We start from the raw sequence: 18905 nt of genomic DNA, 5'->3' as shown, positions 1-18905 counted from the left end.
GGCTCCTGGAGGGTTTCTGGGAAAGGAATTTTTGTATTCTGAAAGAGATGGTTAGAAAGAGTACCATCTTTTTTCAAGGCTGTAATCATCTCTGGATGTGATGTCTGGAGCTGTGTCAGAGAGTCTTATAACTATGAGGGGGATAGTCAGATGGGAAAGCTGACATGCCGAGGATGACAGTGAAGATACAGAAACTGCAAAATTAATCATGCTAGAGATGCCCCATCTTTCTTGTTATATGAGATAATCAATATCTGTAAGCTCTGTGAGGACAAGGTGTTTGTAAATTTTGTTCACTGTAATATCCCTTATGCCAAGAACAGTTGCTGGCACTAAAGCACATACTCAACAAATATTTTATAATAACTTTAGTTTGCAGCCATAGTTTTAGTGGGTTTTAAATGCAAAATTAGAGGAAGAAATGTTTGTATAAATAGTCTCACTCCTATTAATATTTAAATATAGTTAATGAGTTTGTTCCTTAGTGTTTAGCCACTTCCTGGTGTTTATGTTTGGGTAACATTCCCACAGAGGTTAAAATGTCCTTGATACACTGATGAAGACAGGAATCTAAAATTCACATTCCTAAGATTTTTAAAGCAGCCCTCTAATGAGGCTGGGGGGAGAGATTTCATCTTAGGAAAAGACAAGATGAGAATAATGAGCAAATAGTTTTATTTTTACTTATTTAAGGTTGGACATGATAATTAAGACCATCCCTGTCTTAGAATCAATTCTTAAAACTTTGCTTGGATTCCTAAATTTTCAAATTATGTCAGAAAAACTTTATAATGAGAATTGTTATTAGGACTAAAGCACGGAGGTTTCTTTGTGTCAGACCGTATCTTGAAGGAAATTATTGAAGAGTGAAAAACTGTTCTAATAACAAATGCTCGCCAATGACCTTTGAAGGTTGTGAGCTGTACTAAAGCTCTGGGGAATTCATAGGAACAAAATTTACTTTTCTTCTGATTTACCTTGAATAAGCTACTGGAAATAAGTTTACTTTTTAAATGTTCAGGTAGCAACTCATACTTTCCTCTACCTAATTCCATATCTTCTGAGATTTTATCTGCATTTCCACTGCTCTAACCTCAAGGAGATACCAGTTTTACTTATATATTAAGTTGGATTTACTTTTATTCTGGGAGGGGGAAAAACTTTTAGATATATAATTTGGTAATGATTTTTTTCCTGCTGCTTTGAAAAAGGTCACTTAACTAGTATTTTTGATGAATTTCCCTATACATACTATGCTATCTGTAACTTAATCTTTAATTCCCTTGTTATAACAGAGAATTTTTGAATCCTTTCTATAACTCCACTATCCTCATATTATGCTTTTACAGCAATTCCCTAGACTCATGAAGGTGAAGGATGAAGTTTATAATGGTACTGAATACTAAACTGTTGCTTGATTTATTCAAGAAGGTTGTTATATACTGGGATCAAGTGACAGCTTAAAAGCTGGTATAATTCATCATCATCAGTTAATTTTCACTTGGTGTCCACTGGGTGCTGAATATTGCACAAGGCTTTTTGCCAGCAGGTATGTGCTTGATAAGGTTGATGCAACTCTAAGAAGACGGAATCTTGTCCTTAAGGCACTCACTATATAATAAAGGCAAGTCAGCAAATCCCCAGTGTTGTTAAGCTCTCTGTACAAAATGTATGTAACTAAAATTACTTGTTGTCACTAAATTGAGGTCCTGCTCTCATTACTATCTATACTGCTACCAGAATAAAGGAGGTGGATGGATCAAGAGAAGGTGTTTATTATGGTCCAGTTCTTGGTTGACCAGCACTCATTTTTGTGTATGTGTTTTCATAGATACTTTTTGTGTCTTTTCATATAATTTCAAAATATTCCTACTTAATGAGACCCAGTTATCCTTCCAACAAACATATGTGTACTCTGCCTTTCCCTAATGAGAGACGAATCAAAGCCATATCCAGATGATACATCTAGAGCAAGTGTCATGTGGTCATTGTTCCATAGACTCTCGGTGATGGTTGTTTTTCTGAAATGATTCAGAAATATGATCTTGATCCAATTTGGATATAGCTCTTTATGAACCTGCGATTTATGGCTTAAAACATATCTGATTGTATAATGGTGAAAGAAGTATAGGATAGTTATACTGTAACTTCTCAAGTATAGTACTGGTCTAAGGAATATCCATATTTCCTGAGTAAGAGTAGTGCAAAAGATGTGGGCATGGACTATCATAAGCATCTCTCTACTGAGTTTCTTCCTTAAACTTGGCCTGAGGTCTGTGGCCAGGATTATCTGCTAAGTTTTCCCTTGTTGGGTGTACTTCGTGACCATTTCTGAGAAGGGCTTCTGGAGGATTCTCTTGCAGGGGCCTTAGTAGTTCCTTTCTTGTTTGTAATAAAGACTTAGATTCAAGGATTGCCTTAGGGTAGAACAATCACAAGATTTTATTTGCTAAGCTAGGGATTTTTCTAGCAATATGATATCTTTAACATCTTTGTTAGCATCGGTATCCATTTTTTGGACATGGCAGTGGAGGACTTCATTTTCTGCTATCTGCCACCAAAAGTTGTGTCAGATAATGACATTTGACAGTGGCCCATTCTCTTCCCATTTTTGTTTTTGAGCTCTGTGCTCCCTGTGCCTCCTTTAGTCTCAATTTAATGACTTCCTGTCACTAACTCTACCTCTGTGAGTGATGAGGCTTGACCCAGTGATGGTTGCTCCTTCCTCAGACTGTATCCCTTGTGAATGAGTTACATGAACACTGATGGGCAGTGGGTGGGGGAGGCACTTGAAAGAGCCTGGAGTTTTAGGCTTCCACAGGTCTTGCTCCTCCCTAATATTCCCTATTCCATTTTTCAGCACTTCACATTTACCTAATCAGTGCACTAACTTTAGACTGTAAGAAATAATTTGGCTGCTGAAACTCAGCTAACATATACAACTATGTGAACTTTAATGGTTCTATATTACTGGCCATGGCTGTTGCTTATGGTTATATAACTGTGAATTGCAGAAAGGTAATCCAACCCTTGCTCTACTCACCAAGGCCTGCACTCAGGCAAGGACGGCTTTTTGAAATTTTTCAGTACAGGGGGTAGTAATTTCTTCAGTTATACAATATCAAACTTATTTGACTGTTGCTGGTTAGGACTATGTTGCTTGCAGGTAAAAACACCTTTCTTTAATAAAAGTTGCCTACTTTTTTCAGTTGGCTTTTACCTTGACTAGTTATTATGGAGTTTGTTGTTTTATTGTAGCAGCTACTGAAAGCCATAAGAAGTCCAATATGCTGATATGTGAGTAGTTTTCTATAGAGTTACCTTAAAGCTCCAGTCTTAATATACATACAATCTGTGTCCCAAGGACTGATGGCAGCTTATTTTCATTAAGTACTTTACTATGTTTCATATTGACCACTGAGATTCTCCAGCCCAGGATAGAGTGATCTTATTGTCCCCATTTTTGCCCTTTTCTTAGTATCACATTTCAGCCTACTTCAGATGCAGGTTATTATATTAGATAGGAGTTTTTGGTTTCTAGTTTCTTTACTTGTTTCCTTGCCTTACCAGAGGGATCTTATCACATAGAGGAGGACTAATGGCAACCAGAGGCAGGACTGAATTCTAGGACCTATATCAGAAAGCATTTCTGCATCTATCCAAGAGTGTTAACATGTGTATTAGTGCTGCTTGCTTCTTAATGGGGGGAGCTGCTTACATGTTTTGCAGTCCTTGAAAGCTGTAATCAGTGTGTAAAATCTTTGGGTGAATTCTGAAGTTCCAAATATTTCAGGTTTTCAATGTATGTTTTTCATAGCTGTTATCTACCCTATTTTTATTGTAGTATACATTGCTCAGTGTTTGTAGATAATAGTTGAATATGGTCTATCACATTGTAATAGACAATCAGGTGCTTATAAAAATAAAAACTAATAATTATTTTTTATCTTTACCCATAAAATTTGTGGTGAAACATAAGCAGGTTTGAAGAGACGTTTAAATGATGGTCTGAAGATTGAAGTATGAGTAATAGCTACCTGAAACTTCTTACCTTGCTATTGTTTTGAGAATTCTGAGAAAAGGTGCTGTGTCTTGAAACTAACACAGTTAACAGTAGGACTTTTCAAACTTTTGCTTGCCCACTAATTGATTCTTTCAAAAACAAAAGAAATACCTTTTATATGTTAAAAAAATATGTATTTGTCCTGACTATGCTCATTATTACCTATGAGAAAACTCAGGAGTGATTCTTCAAAAGACCATAAAGATATTATTCCTTGTAAAGTTACCAAATTATAAAATTTTCAGTATGTACTGTAAGTTTCTGGAAGATGGTTCCTTTGTGCTCTCTTTTTATTGAATTAATATATTTTCTGTCATTCAAAAACACTCTTTAGGATATTTATTTTCTGTAAAATATAGGTATATATACATTCATTTAGATATACTTATTATAGAGTTATAAATAATTATAAGTAGAGGGCAACTTTGGCAGTTTAATCAGAGAACAAAGGATGTCACAGCAAGTACAAAACCCATTTTCACTTAGGATTATATGGGAGGACAGTATAATCTTTTAATATATAAACAAAACTTACAGACAGTAATCCATAATAAAATCTAACTTAAACTGACAATATTCAGTTATCAAATATATGACTGATAGGCTCATATAACCCTTATAAATTAACTAGAAACTATGATGTGCAATAGTTGGCATTAAACAAGGTTAAACTTGTCATTCATTTGAGGATAAAATGAAGCATTAGGATGCAGTGGGCCATTGGATATTTATATCATTCACAGGCCATACAAAATTATCAACTTTAAAATTAGCTATGGAGATTTCCAAGATGGTGGAAAATTGAATGGAAGCTACACTGACACTCTCCCAGGAACCAAACTGGAATTACAACTAAAATATAGAAAAATTATCCTGAATAATCAACTGAAGACTAGCTGGAGAGCACTCTCATAACAAAGGAAGAAAAGTGGAAACCACATAGAGACTGGTAGAAAGGGGAGAGGTGCGAGGATGCTGGCTGGGCTCTCAAAGGCAGCAGCTGAAGGGCCAGAGGGATATCTCAGCTGTGGGGGATTCTTGCTGAGAACTCTGAGGTCTAAACCCCAAGATGAGCTCCCCAATCCAGAGCACCAGAACTGAGAAAGGTGCTCATATAACATCTGGCTGTGAAAAGCAGCTGAGTTTCTGTCTGCCAGGGAGAGACTGCTGGAAATGCAGGCACCCTCTTAAAGGGCCAACACACAAAGTTTCATGTTCAGCCACTCATCTTGGGCTCTGGCGGAGGGAAAGCATAGTGGTCTAGAGCTGTGTGAGGAGAATCCAAGGGGATTGGCTAAAAGAATAGAGCTCAGAGGGCACACATCTGGACCCCAGTACTGAGTCATTCCCCCATAAGGCACAGGACATCCTTCTGAGGCAGGCATTTACCTTTCAAGCAGCTTTTGCCCGGGGGAGGGGGGGGGCAAGAAGCAGTTGTCTCACCCTGCTGGAAAACCTCTGGATCCACCCTGTGGAGTTTCTACAGCCTGAGGCTCATTAGAGGCTGAATAACAGCCTCTGGGTGCTTCAGGCCTTATCTGATTTGCTTCTGGACCCAGGGCTTGGAAAAACAGACATCCGTGCACAGCTTGATCCTGTCTAAACACACCCAGCTCCAGAAGAGGGAACCGAAAGTTGTAGAGTGTGGAAAACTTCAAACAGGGTACTCAAGGCCAGTCACAAACAACATCTGACATTGGCCTGTGCCAGAAACCATTCAAAAGATTGGGAGTACTAGCAGATTTACCTAATACATAGAAACAAATCCAAATAGGCAGCCAAAATGGATAGAAAAAGAACAAGCCCCAAATGAAAGAACAAAAGAATTCTCCAGAAGAAGAGCTAAATGAAATGGAGATAAGCAATCTATCAGATATAGAGTTCAGAATACTGATCATAAGGTTGCTCAACAGCATGAGAAAAGAAATGGAAACTATGCAGGAAATTAAGAATGACACAGTAGAAATGAAAAAAAAAATGGTAGGAATAATCAGCAGATTAGGGGAAGCTGAGGATCAGATCAACAAGTTAGAAGACAGGGTAGAAAAAAATCACTCAATCAGAGAAACAAAAAGAAAAAACAAAAAACAGAAGGACAGTTTAAGGGAGTTGTGGGACAACATGAAATGTAACAATATTCACATCATAGGAGTGCCAGAAGAGGTCGAAAGTAAGCGATTGTTAGACAATCTGTTTGAAGAAATAATGGCAGAAAACTTCTCTAATCTGGTGAAGGAAAAAGCTCATACAAGTTCAGGAGGCACAGAAAGTCCCAAGCAAGAAGAACCCAAAGAGGCCTATGCCCAGACACATCATAATTAAAATGCCCAAAATTCAAGACAAAGAGAGAATCTTAAAGGCAGCAAGAGAAAAGCAATCTGTTATCTACAAAGGCGCTCCCATAAGGATGTAAGCTGATTTCTCATCAGAAACTACAGACAGAACGGAATGGCATGAAGTATTCAAGGTATCAGAAACTGTACAGACCAGAAGGGAATGGCATGAAGTATTCAAGGTAGTGCAAAACAGGGATCTGAAACCAAAATTACTCTGTCCAGCAAGGTTATCATTCAGAATAGATGGTGAAATAAAGAGCTTTCCAGACAAAACAGTGCTAAAGGAATTTATCACCACCAAACCAGCATTGCAAGAAATGTTAAAGGGACTGCTGTAATAAGTTGAAATAGAGAGGATGAGGAACATAGGCATAAAGAATTAAAATGGCAATAGATAAGTACCTATCAATAATAACCTTAAATATAAAAGGGTTAAATGTTCCAATCAAAAGACATTGGGTATCTGAATGGATAAGAAAACAGGACCCAAATATATGCTGTCTACAAGAGACCCACCACCTCAGAACAAAAGACTCACACAAGCTCGGAAAAAAAAAAAAATTCTGGAGGACTTTAAGGGAGACATTGACAGCAATTCAGTCATAGTAGGGGATTTTAACACCCCACTGCTGACTTTACTGGATAGATCTTCTAGACAGAAAAATGAACAAGGAAACAGTGACTCTAAATGACACACTAGATCAGATGGATTTAACTGACATTTAGAGAATATTCCACTCCAACACTGCAGAATAGACATTCTCCTCAAGTGCACAAGGGACATTCTCAAAGATAGACCACATGTTAGGACACAAAACAAGTCTCTACAAGTTCAAGAAGATTGAAATCACATCTAACATCTTCTTGGACATTTACACCATGGAATACTATACAGCTGAAAAAAAGAAGGATCCCTTACCCTATGAGACAACATGGTGGGACCTGAAAAGTATTATGCTAAGCGAAATAAGCCAGTCAGAGAACAAGTGTCACATGATCTTATTCATATGTGGAATTTAATCAACAAAATAAACTGATGAACAAAATAGATCCAGAGACATAGAAGCATGGAACAGACTGACAAATCTCAGAGGGAAAGCAGGGGTGGGTGGGTGTGGAGGCATTAGTGGAAGAACTTATATGCACATATGCATGCACACTGACAGCAGTGTAGTGAAGGCCTGGGGAGAGGGGTGCAGGATGGAGGAGATCAATTGGGGGGGAAAGGGGATATTTGTAATACTTTCAATAATAAAGATAAATTAAAAATATATATATATTAGCTATGAAGAAAGCTCCTAGATTTATTTCAAGTCCCACCTGCAGTTGCCTTGGCAGGGCCAGACCAAATGATTTTGAGGGCCGGATATACCTCACCCCTGCATTAGAGTAAAGCTACACTTGGAGAAGATAAAATTAAGATTTTTGTTATTCATTGGTTTACTGTCTGGATTCTTTTCAGTAATACATTCAAATCTTAAAAGAAAATGTCAGTTGCTTTTCTTAAATTTTTTTTTTTAAATATATCTTTATTGATTTTAGAGAGAGGAAGGGAGAGGGAGAGAAAGAAAGATAGAAACATCAATGATGAGAGAGTCATTGATTGGCTGCAGCCCACAACCCGGGCATGTGCCCTGACCAGGAATCGAAGCCTGATCGCCTGGATCCTAGGTCGACGCTCAACCGCTGAGCCACGCCCGGCTGGGCTGCTTTTCTTAATTTTTATTTTTGGTTTTATTTTCCTATCAAGTCATAATTTTCCAGAAAAATGAAAGGCAATGTTTATGTATTTATTTGAAACCTGTTCATTTCCAAGAAAGTTTTGGGTTGATGTATGGAAAAAAACACACCCTAATAACACAGAAAAAAATTAAAAGCCAAATAGTAAATCTAAAGGAAATGACCAAAAAATAGAAAAGGGAAAAACAAATGGTATGGAACTAACTGGGAAGTTAAAGCAACACATTTGTGTAAGGATCTATAATTTCCTCTCATTTGCCAGTGATGATTTTTTTTTTTTTAAATATATCTTTATTGATTTCAGAGAGAGGAAAGGAGAGGGAGAGAGAGAGATAGAAACATCAACGATGAGAGAGTCATTGATCAACCCAAACCTGGGCATGTGCCCTGACCGGGAATCGAACCCTGGTCGCCTGGATCCCAGGTCGACGCTCAACTGCTGAGCCACGCCCGGCCGGGCATGCCAGTGATGATCTTAATGACCAGGGATATGGAGTAAGTTTCTCAAGTTCACAGAACCAGAAAATACTGGCCCTAGAATTCAAACCCTAGTAAATCCTGTCCAAAGCCTATGCATGTCGCACCATCTGTTGTTGACAGTATCTCATTTGAGGAAAGCAATTGTGCACAAATTGCTCCTGATATAAGGGGCCAACTCATCCAGTTTGCTTGGGACTGTCCTCGTTTTAAAACTGAAAGTTCTGCATCCAAGCACCTCCCTTTGTCCTGAGCAAAGTGGGATGTTTGGCCACTCACCTAACTTTCTCTCAGCCATGACAAGTAGAGAAATTTGAGGGACCTAGAAAGTTGTTTTCAAATGGCAAAGTACGGCTGAGTACTTTTCCTCCAGACTACATGATGCTTTATCCTCCCTAGGTGATAATCAGCTCCTGCGTTGCAGAGCTGAGCTCCTGCTTTCTGAGTTCTACCACAGTCTGTGGATTTGGTAGTAGTAGCCTTTACACTGCTACTAATATATTGTGTTTCTTTTTTTCTAGCGAATGTGGTATTTTGGGGGGCCATTTGGGCTAGGGGTAGTTTAAATATTTATGTGTATATATACCATAGATAGTTGTTATAAGGCCTTGGTGGAAGCTATTAAAGTTTTCTAACAATGAATTCCAGCATTAATCCCATGGTTAAATACAAATTTATTTTTTTATGTAATAGTACAAGATGATAATTCCACATCAGTGAGAGGCTCTCCTTCCTGCTGATAGGCAGATTCCTTCTGTTTGGTTTCTCTAGCATCCCTTAAGATATTTCCCTCAATTGTGGTCAAAGCTGGGTTGCTGCCAAGGGCAAGAAAACATAGAAAGGGCACACTCAAGTCTGAAGGACTAGGACTAGAAGTGGCAGAAGTAATTTCTGCTTTCATTACTTCAGAGCTAGCATGGTTACATGACTGAACCAACTGCAAGGAAGGCCAGGAAATGGGTTAACCAAGTGCCCAGGACAGTGGGGAGAATAGATTTGTGGAAAAGTTAGTAGTCCCCCCTCAGGTCTGACTTAAGTAGGTTTAAGTACTTTCTAAATGTTTTTTTCCCAAATGCAGATAAATGATTGATTCTCTAAACAATTTCTTAAGTTTTATTCTCTTGTTTTGGGAAGAAGTACCTCCAGCCCCTGCCACCACGATAGTGAAAACTGAATTACTGTTGAAATACTATTAGATGTGGGATATCATCATAAGAAAATCTCCTCCATCCTGCAAATTCCCAGTCATATAGTTACAGAATTTGATTGGTATTCTCAAATCAGTCAATGTTCCAAAAAAAGTCACAATTCCAAAATATTTTCAGTACATTAATATATACATAAATAAAATGAAGATGGAATACAATATATGATGAAAGAGTTCAGAAGTTCAAGAGGTAAATAAAATTTCTGGGAATGCTCTTGGAGTGAAACTAAGGACACAGAGGTAGAAAATGCCAGGTGCTTCCAGGCTGTGTAAGTGTTAGGATGCAGGGGCTACTCAAGGTCTTCCAACTGAGAAAGGTTTACATCGAGCTGAAGAACAGAGTTGTCCATTAGCACATTTGTTTTAGTTGATTTTAGCCTAAATTTACATTACAACAATAAATAAAATTATTATTATATTTGTGCATATTGAAGTAATTTAAAGCTGCTTTTGTATACATACGTGCATATTATATATATTTATATTAAAACAATTTTGTTTTATATATATGTGTATATGTAAATAAAATCTCTACCATTTTGTGTGAGTGTGTGTGTTTATGTGTGTGTTCATGTTTGTTTCATAGTGACTACAGGGTAGCAGAGTTACTGGGCACCCAGTAAAAGCTTATAACTATCCTTGGGAAAAGTAATTTCAGTTTGCACCAAGTCATTTCCATCCCCACCCCCACCCCCCATATTCTATTTAGATCATTTTGTTACTGACAATTTTAAATTCTAAGCATTTAATTTTGATTTGTTGTATGTGTACAACGACCTTTTGAAATAAATGGTATAATTATTCTTTTGTAATTTTATTAAATCTGATTTATGTAGAGAGACCAGCAACTGCAGATGATTTGCACATGGTAATAGATTCTGTGCTATAGCAAAATGTTGCTTTTGTTGCTTCTCCAATAGGTGCAGTTCCAAGTATAGTTATTACTAAGCTACAATATCACACATTTAAAAATTATCAAAAAAAGTTCATGCTGTTGACTCATTACTCCCATATTTATTATTATTATTGAAAACCAATAGATCTAATTCTATTGGTTTCCTTCCTGATTGAAAACATCTGAACCTAGAAAATACAGTATTTCTTAAGACATTTGTAACTATTCATTATGGTTATTAAAATTACAATCATGCTGCATTGTATGAGCAATGATTTAAAAAAATTCTGTACAATACATATGATAATCGGGTGACCAATGCTATCAAGGTTTGAAGATGCTGAATGTTCATATAACTGGTATTGAAAATTTTGATGTGTATTGCATTTGCTACTGAATATCAAGAATAGGTTTTTTTGCTCATATAGAGTAAGTTTAAAATGGGGTCTTTTGTAGAAGCACCCAGCCTGTTTAGAATGATATAACATGCCTGAATGTTCACTTATCAAACAAAATGCCAGCTTTCTGTAAAGAAAAAAAAAAAATCTGTCAAAAAGTTTCTTTGTACCTTTAACGTATGTGATTATGTAGTACAAAATGCAGAGTTTGTAAAATTTTTTGAACATACAGGCTAAAAATGAATAATTCAAAACAACTCTTAAGTTCTACATTCTATTGTCCCTTTATAACGCAGGCAGAAGATAGCAGTGCACTCCCAATAGAGCTGAATTTGCACAAGTTACACCTCTGAAAATGCCAGATGGTCTATGGTCTACTTTTGAGAGCTGTCACATATGTAAAGATTTGAAAAAAGAAAGACAGCTGAATGAGAGCAGTGGATCGTTAAAGGGAGAGTGAGGGTCCCTAGGCATCACTTGTATTTTAAGAGGCATTGTGTTGTCATTCCCATATTAGCGTGTTGTGTTTTTTTTTAAAGCCATACACAACTTTTACACAATAAGAAAAGAAACCTGTTTAAAGTCAAGTACTTATGGTTTAATCATTCAGATGTTTTTGTTCTTTATCTGAGAATAAAATGGTATTTCTGACTTTTAATTGTAATTTTACTGTAAGATTCAAGTCACACCCATGAAAAATTATCAATGAAGTGAAAATAAATGTCTGTTGAGTTAACTAATATATCTAGGGTTTACCCAGTTTTGATTTGACTTATATACTGTGTGCATCTGAGAAAATCATAAAACTAAGCTTTAATGTTAAAAAAACTTGATTCAGTTTTACAAGATCTTACTCATATGTGGAATCTAAGGAACAAAATAAACTGATGAACAAAATAGATCCAGAGACATAGAAACATGGACAGGCTGATGAATCTTAGAGGGAAGACAAGGGTGGGGAGAGATTAATCAAAGATTAATCAGAGATTAATCAATTATGCATATATGCATAATCCTTCGACACAGAAAATAGTGTGGTGAAGGCCTGGGAGGGGGGCAGTGCAGAGGATCAGTGGGAGAACAGGGGGACATTTGTAATACTTTCAAAAATAAAGATTAAAAATAACAAAATGGCCTGGCTGGGCGTAGCTCAGTGGTTGAGCGTCGACCTAGGATCCAGGTGATCTGGGTTCGATTCCCGGTCAGGGCACATGCCCGGGTTGTGGCCCGATCCCCAGTTGGGGGCGTGTAGGAGGCAGCTGATCAATGACTCTCTCATCATTGATGTTTCTGTCTCTCTCTCCCTCTCCTTTCTTCTCTCTGAAATCAATAAAGATATATTTAAAAAAAAACCACAAAAAACAAAAAACTGGAATGAAGAGGTAATACTTGGTTATTTGACCATAATACAAACTATAGTAAAAATAATTAGATGACAGTGAAACAAAAATTAATGTACTATCATTTATCTGCCAACAGAAATAAATATCATTTTGAAGACTGAAATGCAGATAAATCATTACGGATGTGTTTGAATATCACTCTAGCCATGCCTAGTAATTTCCGTATAGTCAATTTTGATAGAAGAAAATGATCAGATCTGTCAGTTTTAGAATTTGGTGGTAAGACATAGCGGTCTTTTACCACCTTTATTTTATTTATTGAGAATATTTAACTATTACATAGTGATTTTAAATTTATCTTGGATTATGGAATATGACAGGACATTTTTGATTGATAAGAAGTCTTCTCAGTATTGATCAAAGACATTTCAACTTAACTGAGCACTCAGATTGCTTGAATTATTCTTTTCAGGGAAAAAGTGGCCCACTACATTCCTTTTATTGGTGAGATTACTGGAAAGTGCTCTGAAAAGAACACCAAATTACGTTTAACTCTATTTAACTGTCTTATTTGGCATCCCTTTAAATAAATATGTATAACTGGCTTTATGTTCAATAGCATTCATTAGGATGTCATTCTCTTTGATAAAAGAAGTTACAGGAGCAGCAAATTAATCTCTAGATCAATCTCTTACTCACCCATAAGAGATAGCTCTCCTTTTGCAGAAGCCTTGATTGTCAATTTCACTTATAAGAAAAGTGTATAGCTTTTAAACAGAGAAGTAACCTTTTCTTCTTTTTTTCATCAGAAGTTAGGAGAAAAATATTTTGATACATTTTACAACTATTCATGATATTCACAAATATTTAATTTTGACAGTTCTCCTTTGTTTAGTAAAGAACTGAAAAACTAAGAGGTATTCATATGTTAGTTTTATAAATCAGATATTAGTGTTAATAGACTTGATATGAAAGTGTGCTTTTGTTTAAGTAAAAAAATCAATTTGTTTTTTTCTTGAAATCTGTACATTCATGAGTAGAATATTTTGATATAAGATGTTTATCTTCAAAAGACGTAGGATATGTGAACAAGAACAGAAGTAAACAATGTGTGCTAAAGATGTACTCAAATGCAAACCGTCTTCTTTGTAAAAAATATATACCAAGTCTTAGCTGGTTCCCAGATCACAGGTAATCAGTCCCTTTTAGACCTGATCAGTGCCATAGTGCCATGTATAACTGTTATGGCTTTCATACAATATGTTTTCTAAGTTGAAGGGTTCTTAGTATTCAGATTTAATTTACATTTTATAGCAATTCATACTCATAAATTGAAAAGACTAATTACAACAGCAGTTTTAGATTCTGAAATTTCAGGAAATTATAAGAGTAAATTTTGACAATGAAGTTTTTGTTGTTGCTGTTGTTTTTAACTGAAATGCTTTCATTGATAACATTGCTTAGGAACTATACAATCAATGTAAATGTTGATTTTAATGATCTCATTATTTAACCAGTGTAAACAGATAACCTTTTCTGGGAGATCAGAGATTTTAGCTGCAAAACCCAGAATCCATTTTTGGCTAATTTAAATAGAAAATAAATCTATTAGCTGAACAGAGACTCTCCTGAGTTACATAGCTAAGGATTATGCCCGTACGTTCAATGGGGCTTCTCTAATGAAAATCTCACTGCTGCACTGTTGGCCCACTCGTCTGCTAGGAAGTGAACATCAAACACGGCACCCTATAATATTTCTCTACACTGTCTAGCTTTGATACCTGAATCCATTGTTTTCCTTTTTTTAAAAAGATAATTGAGCAGTTAACCATTATCAGGGATAGCGAGATAATATTTCTATGTCTTTGGCACCAAAAAGAGGACCTGGTACATAGAAAACGATCTACTTTTTCTGCTGAATGAGTGTTGAATTACTTTTTCAGATTTCTAACTTCAATTTTCTTTAAAAACAACACAATTTTTCTCTTCTGTTTTTATACCCATTTTGAAAAGTTAAGTCACCTTTGATTACCCCCTTCTCATTTTTTCTTTTAGTAAGAATATTTTCTCTAACTTTATTCATTATTAGTTATGTCACATATTTTGTTTATCATTATTATACCATATTTATTAGTATTTTACTTTCTTTTCACTTTCATTTTTAGTATCATTAAAATTCAAAAGTCTATTACTGAATGTATTTTGATTATTTTAAAATATTGATTCTTTTTTAACCTGATAAACTTTTCCTGCTTTTTCACTTAGCCCAACCTCAGCGCTTGCCTCAGCTTCAAACTTCAGCACAGGAACCAGGTGAAGAGGAAATAGACAAGATAAAGAACTGCTACAAAAGTCTGAGCAATGGAAAAGGAATTCACCATGGGCCCAAACATGTATCTGTGGATAATCGAAGACTTTCAGCACCTGTTTCTCAAAAAATGCATAGAAAAATTCAGTCCAGCTTGTCTATAAATAGTGATATCAATAAGAAGAGTAAAGTAAATGCCGTCTTTTCCCAAAAACCAGGCTCTTCCCCTGAAGGTAAGTTTGAGATACATACATATTTTGTTTGACCGTGTGTAAAATCATATTCACTAATAATTATTTGTTCAAGCAAACATAATCAAAGCATCTTGCTTATGTGTCAGAAAAAACAGGAATTTTGGTAAACACAGCTTCAATCCCCAAAGTAGAACACAGGCTATATGAAAGGAAGCATTGGGCCCTGGCCGGTTTGGCTCAATGGCTAGAGTGTCGGCAACCAATCAATGTGTCTCTCGCACATCAATGTTTCTCTCTTTTCTCTCTCTCTCTCTCCCTTCCACTCTTTCTGAGAAGCAACTGGAAAAATATTTTCAGGCGAGGAAAGAAAAAGAAAAAAAAAAGGAAGCATCGGCAGCTGACATCCTACTTTTATTTATGTATTTTTAAAAATATGTCTTTATTGATTTCAGAGAGAGGAAGGGAGAGGGAGAGAGATAGAAACATCAATGATGAGATAGAGTCATCAGTCGGTTACCTCCTGCACACCCCTCTTGGAGATCGAGTTTGTAACCTTGACGTGTGCCCTGACCGGAAATCGAACCATGATCTCCTGGATCATAGGTCGATGCTCAACCACTGAGCCACACCAGCCCGGCTGACATCTTGCTTTTAGATTATTGTCCTCTAGAGTGAATAGTCTTACTTTAAATATAACTACTATTTTATTAATACCACATTTTAAAATGTGAATAAAACATTGTGGTGGCACATGAATGTATATGATTATTTTTTCTGTTCCTGGTTTTATATGTTATTCCGTGGTTCAGAGATAAGATCACTTATTAGCAAATCAGTTCTTAAATATGCAAAACAAAATTGGAAAAAGATTTGGTAATTTTTATCTTTCCAGGGAGTGGACCATGTGATGATCTCTGTTGCTTGACTGACCAGCATCTTCCAGCTACCCCACCCCATTCCAAGCTCACTGTGGTCTGGCCTTTAGCTTCTCTCAGGAACTAGTTATTACCTCCTTCAACTCTGCCTCATCTTGCCCTTGACCAGGTTAAAGTCAGGTTAAATACTATACCCTGAGAAACCTTTTCTTTATTATAACACAAACTCATGTGATGACAATGGGTTTGTAACTTACAGACTTTTTTTTTTAATAAAAATGGGTTGCTGTATTAAAAAAGGAATAGTCTCCCCCCATATTTAAGGTCTCAAATTTCTCCTAGCATATCCATGTCACTCCATTCTTCCTCTTTCCCCCTTTTAGCAGTTCTTGAGCATCAAAAAACTCAATATTCTATCTGATATATATATTTTTTTTGTTATTCGCTTTACCTTTCTATTTTAATTGTCAGGAAATATTAAATTAGGGAAATTCTGTGGATGCTTCTGTGAAGTTGGCCATGCTTAATCATGGAGATAAATTGAGTTGTAATAGGAAATTGTATTGAGAGTTATCAGTAAAGCATGGGAGAAAGGATATTGCATTTTGGTTACAGGTGTCTCAAATTCAACTGAGGTAAAGTGTTAGGTTGATCAAATAATATGATAATAAAGGGTCTGCATAGTTCCAGGTCAGTGACACTACTTTCCAAACTAATTAGATTGAAAGGGACATGATTGACACTTGAAAATTAGTTTGACATGTTAGCTACATGGTCATCTCTGAAGCATAGTTAGGCTGTTAACTAAACTGGCTCTCCAAGGAGTTGGAAAGGCAATGCAATTTTCTTTAGAGGATCTTCATTTTTAGGTGATTGGGTGAAATAATTGACTGCAATTGAAATCCACTTGTTTTTTTATTTGAATTTACTTATTATGTCCCAAACCTCTTATTTTCTATTTGCTATTTACTTATTATAAAGAACAGTAACATTTGCATATCCAACTTGAAATTGCGTATGGCACTTTAATACTTTTTATATTATTTGCTTACTTTTAGAATCATGTGTGAATTTATTTCTGATACAAGAATGAAGCTTCATAAGCAACATATGAAGAAAGAGGAAAGTCAATAGTATATAAATGAAATAAACCCTCTTCTTCTCCCTCTTCCTTTTTTCTTTTTTTGTTTCCCCCTCTCACATACACACATTTATGGCCCACCACAAAGATATGGATGGGGGAAGTCCCTTGAAATAGTGATATCACAAATTCTGTTCCAGATTTTGTTTTGGGGGTATCAGAAATATGAAGCACAAATGAAGATGACTAAATATACTATACAATGTCCTATGCATAGCTTTGCTGTTAGGCCATAGTATTTAGCCAGTTGTCGGTTTATTTTATTTTCATTGCTTGAATCTAGATGAAAATTCCATTGTCCTAGTACATATTTACTCAAAGTTTGATGTTTTCATTCTTTTAGCTGCTATTTAAGGTTGTGACCTAAAGTTTTGTTGTTTCTTCTGATTTTCAGTTTTAAAGTTGTTTATTTTCTTGGAAATACACTGTAATTAAACAAACACACAAAAAACAAACAAGCATAGAACTAGTAAATGGCAAATTAAAAGGAACACATTCTCAGTTCTGCTGCCAGCTAGCTAGAGGACTTGGGTTCCCTTGGGGCTGCTTTTTTAATAAAACAATGTAAATGGTGTGGATTACAAATCTTCAAAGTTAGTTTCTGTTCCAAGATTCTGTGATGCTCTCTTTACAGCAAAGCTGCTTCATGAACTCTACAGATAGGTCTCTTGCTGTACAGACAGTGTGGGATCCTTGGTTGAGAAGAAATCTAATACTAGTGGAATAGAACAGGGTAATAGCAGAAAGGATTTTAATGAACAGACATGACATCTGGATTTCAGGAGGACTGTATTTGAGAACAGCAAGTCTTGAACAGGCTCCAGAAGCATAGACTGACAGATCTCAGAGGGGAGGTGTGGGGTGGAGGGGGGAGGTTAACCAAAGAACATATATGCATAGCTCATGGACACAGACATTAATGTGGTGGAGGCCTAGGGTGGGGTGGGGGCTGGGTGAGGGTGGGGGACAAATGGGGGATAATGGGGGACATCTGTAATACTGTCAATAAAAATGATAACAATGGGGAGATTTAATAGCTAAAATTTTCTCAGTTCTATGTTTTTCTTGTCTTAATTTTTTTTTAATCATCTTATGTCTGTTCTTGCAGCAAAATGAGCAAATCAGTAGTAAATGAGTAGTAAAATAATATTCACTGAAAACTTCAAAATTAGCTAACCATGCCCAGTTTGACAATGTGTGTCTTTTCGTGGTTATGGTTTTTGTAGTGCACATAAATAATATTGACAAGCAGAGGGGCATTTTGTGGTTCAAACGATGGGATTAAATATTTAACCATTTCATAGTGTTTTATTAAGAACACTAAGGACTTTTTTTTGGATCAAGTTTGGAAAAGACTGCTAAGATATGGTGGGCCCATTGCTTATACAAAGGTAAGGATTGACCCAGCCACATAATTAAGACAGTGGGTTGGTGACATGTTTTAATATGTCTTTAACTGTGGGTTACCTAAGGCTTGAGTACATATAGACATGTGCTCTATCTATATTCTCTTTTTAAGTTGTCTTGATGTATGTAGTTAGTTACTTAGATTCGTTCTATGTACCAGGTATTGTTCTACCTGTTTCTCTCACATGAACCCATTTAATCCTCCCAACAGCACTGTAATTCTATGAACAATATGCAATCATCTAATAGTGAGTAAGGAAACAGACACAGAGAAGTGAAACCACTGAAGTCAATTGGTGTATGAGAGAATTGAGATATAAACTCAGACAACTCTGGTTCCACAATCTGTGCTACTAACTACTGATATTTTTCCTTATAAAAATCTGCTGAGAAAAGTTAATTTATTGGCCATTCCACCATCACATTGGATGTTGGTGTTAAACCTCCACTGAGGCAAGGATCTTACTATAATTATAAGCTTGCTTTCTTGAATCCCTACCTACTAAAATTTTAAAACAATT

The 18905-nt window shown here is 36.1% G+C and overlaps 1 protein-coding gene across 5 annotated transcripts in view; it reads left to right on the top strand.

Moving 5' to 3' along the window:
- MDFIC (MyoD family inhibitor domain containing) overlaps nt 1–18905 on the top strand; it is a 100124-nt gene that overhangs the window by 40727 nt on the left and 40492 nt on the right. For all 5 annotated transcript variants that reach the window (XM_081147018.1, XM_081147020.1, XM_081147016.1 and 2 more), the window contains one exon: nt 14725–15000. In XM_081147018.1, coding sequence (XP_081003144.1) covers nt 14725–15000 — 276 coding nt within the window. The remainder of the gene's footprint in view (nt 1–14724; nt 15001–18905) is intronic.

The sequence above is a fragment of the Miniopterus schreibersii genome (assembly GCF_964146895.1).
Source record: "Miniopterus schreibersii genome assembly, chromosome: 9".
Classification (NCBI taxonomy): Eukaryota; Metazoa; Chordata; class Mammalia; order Chiroptera; family Miniopteridae; genus Miniopterus; species Miniopterus schreibersii.
The sequence above is the reverse complement of the archived record's forward strand: the minus strand, read 5'-3'. Positions and strand labels throughout refer to the sequence as shown.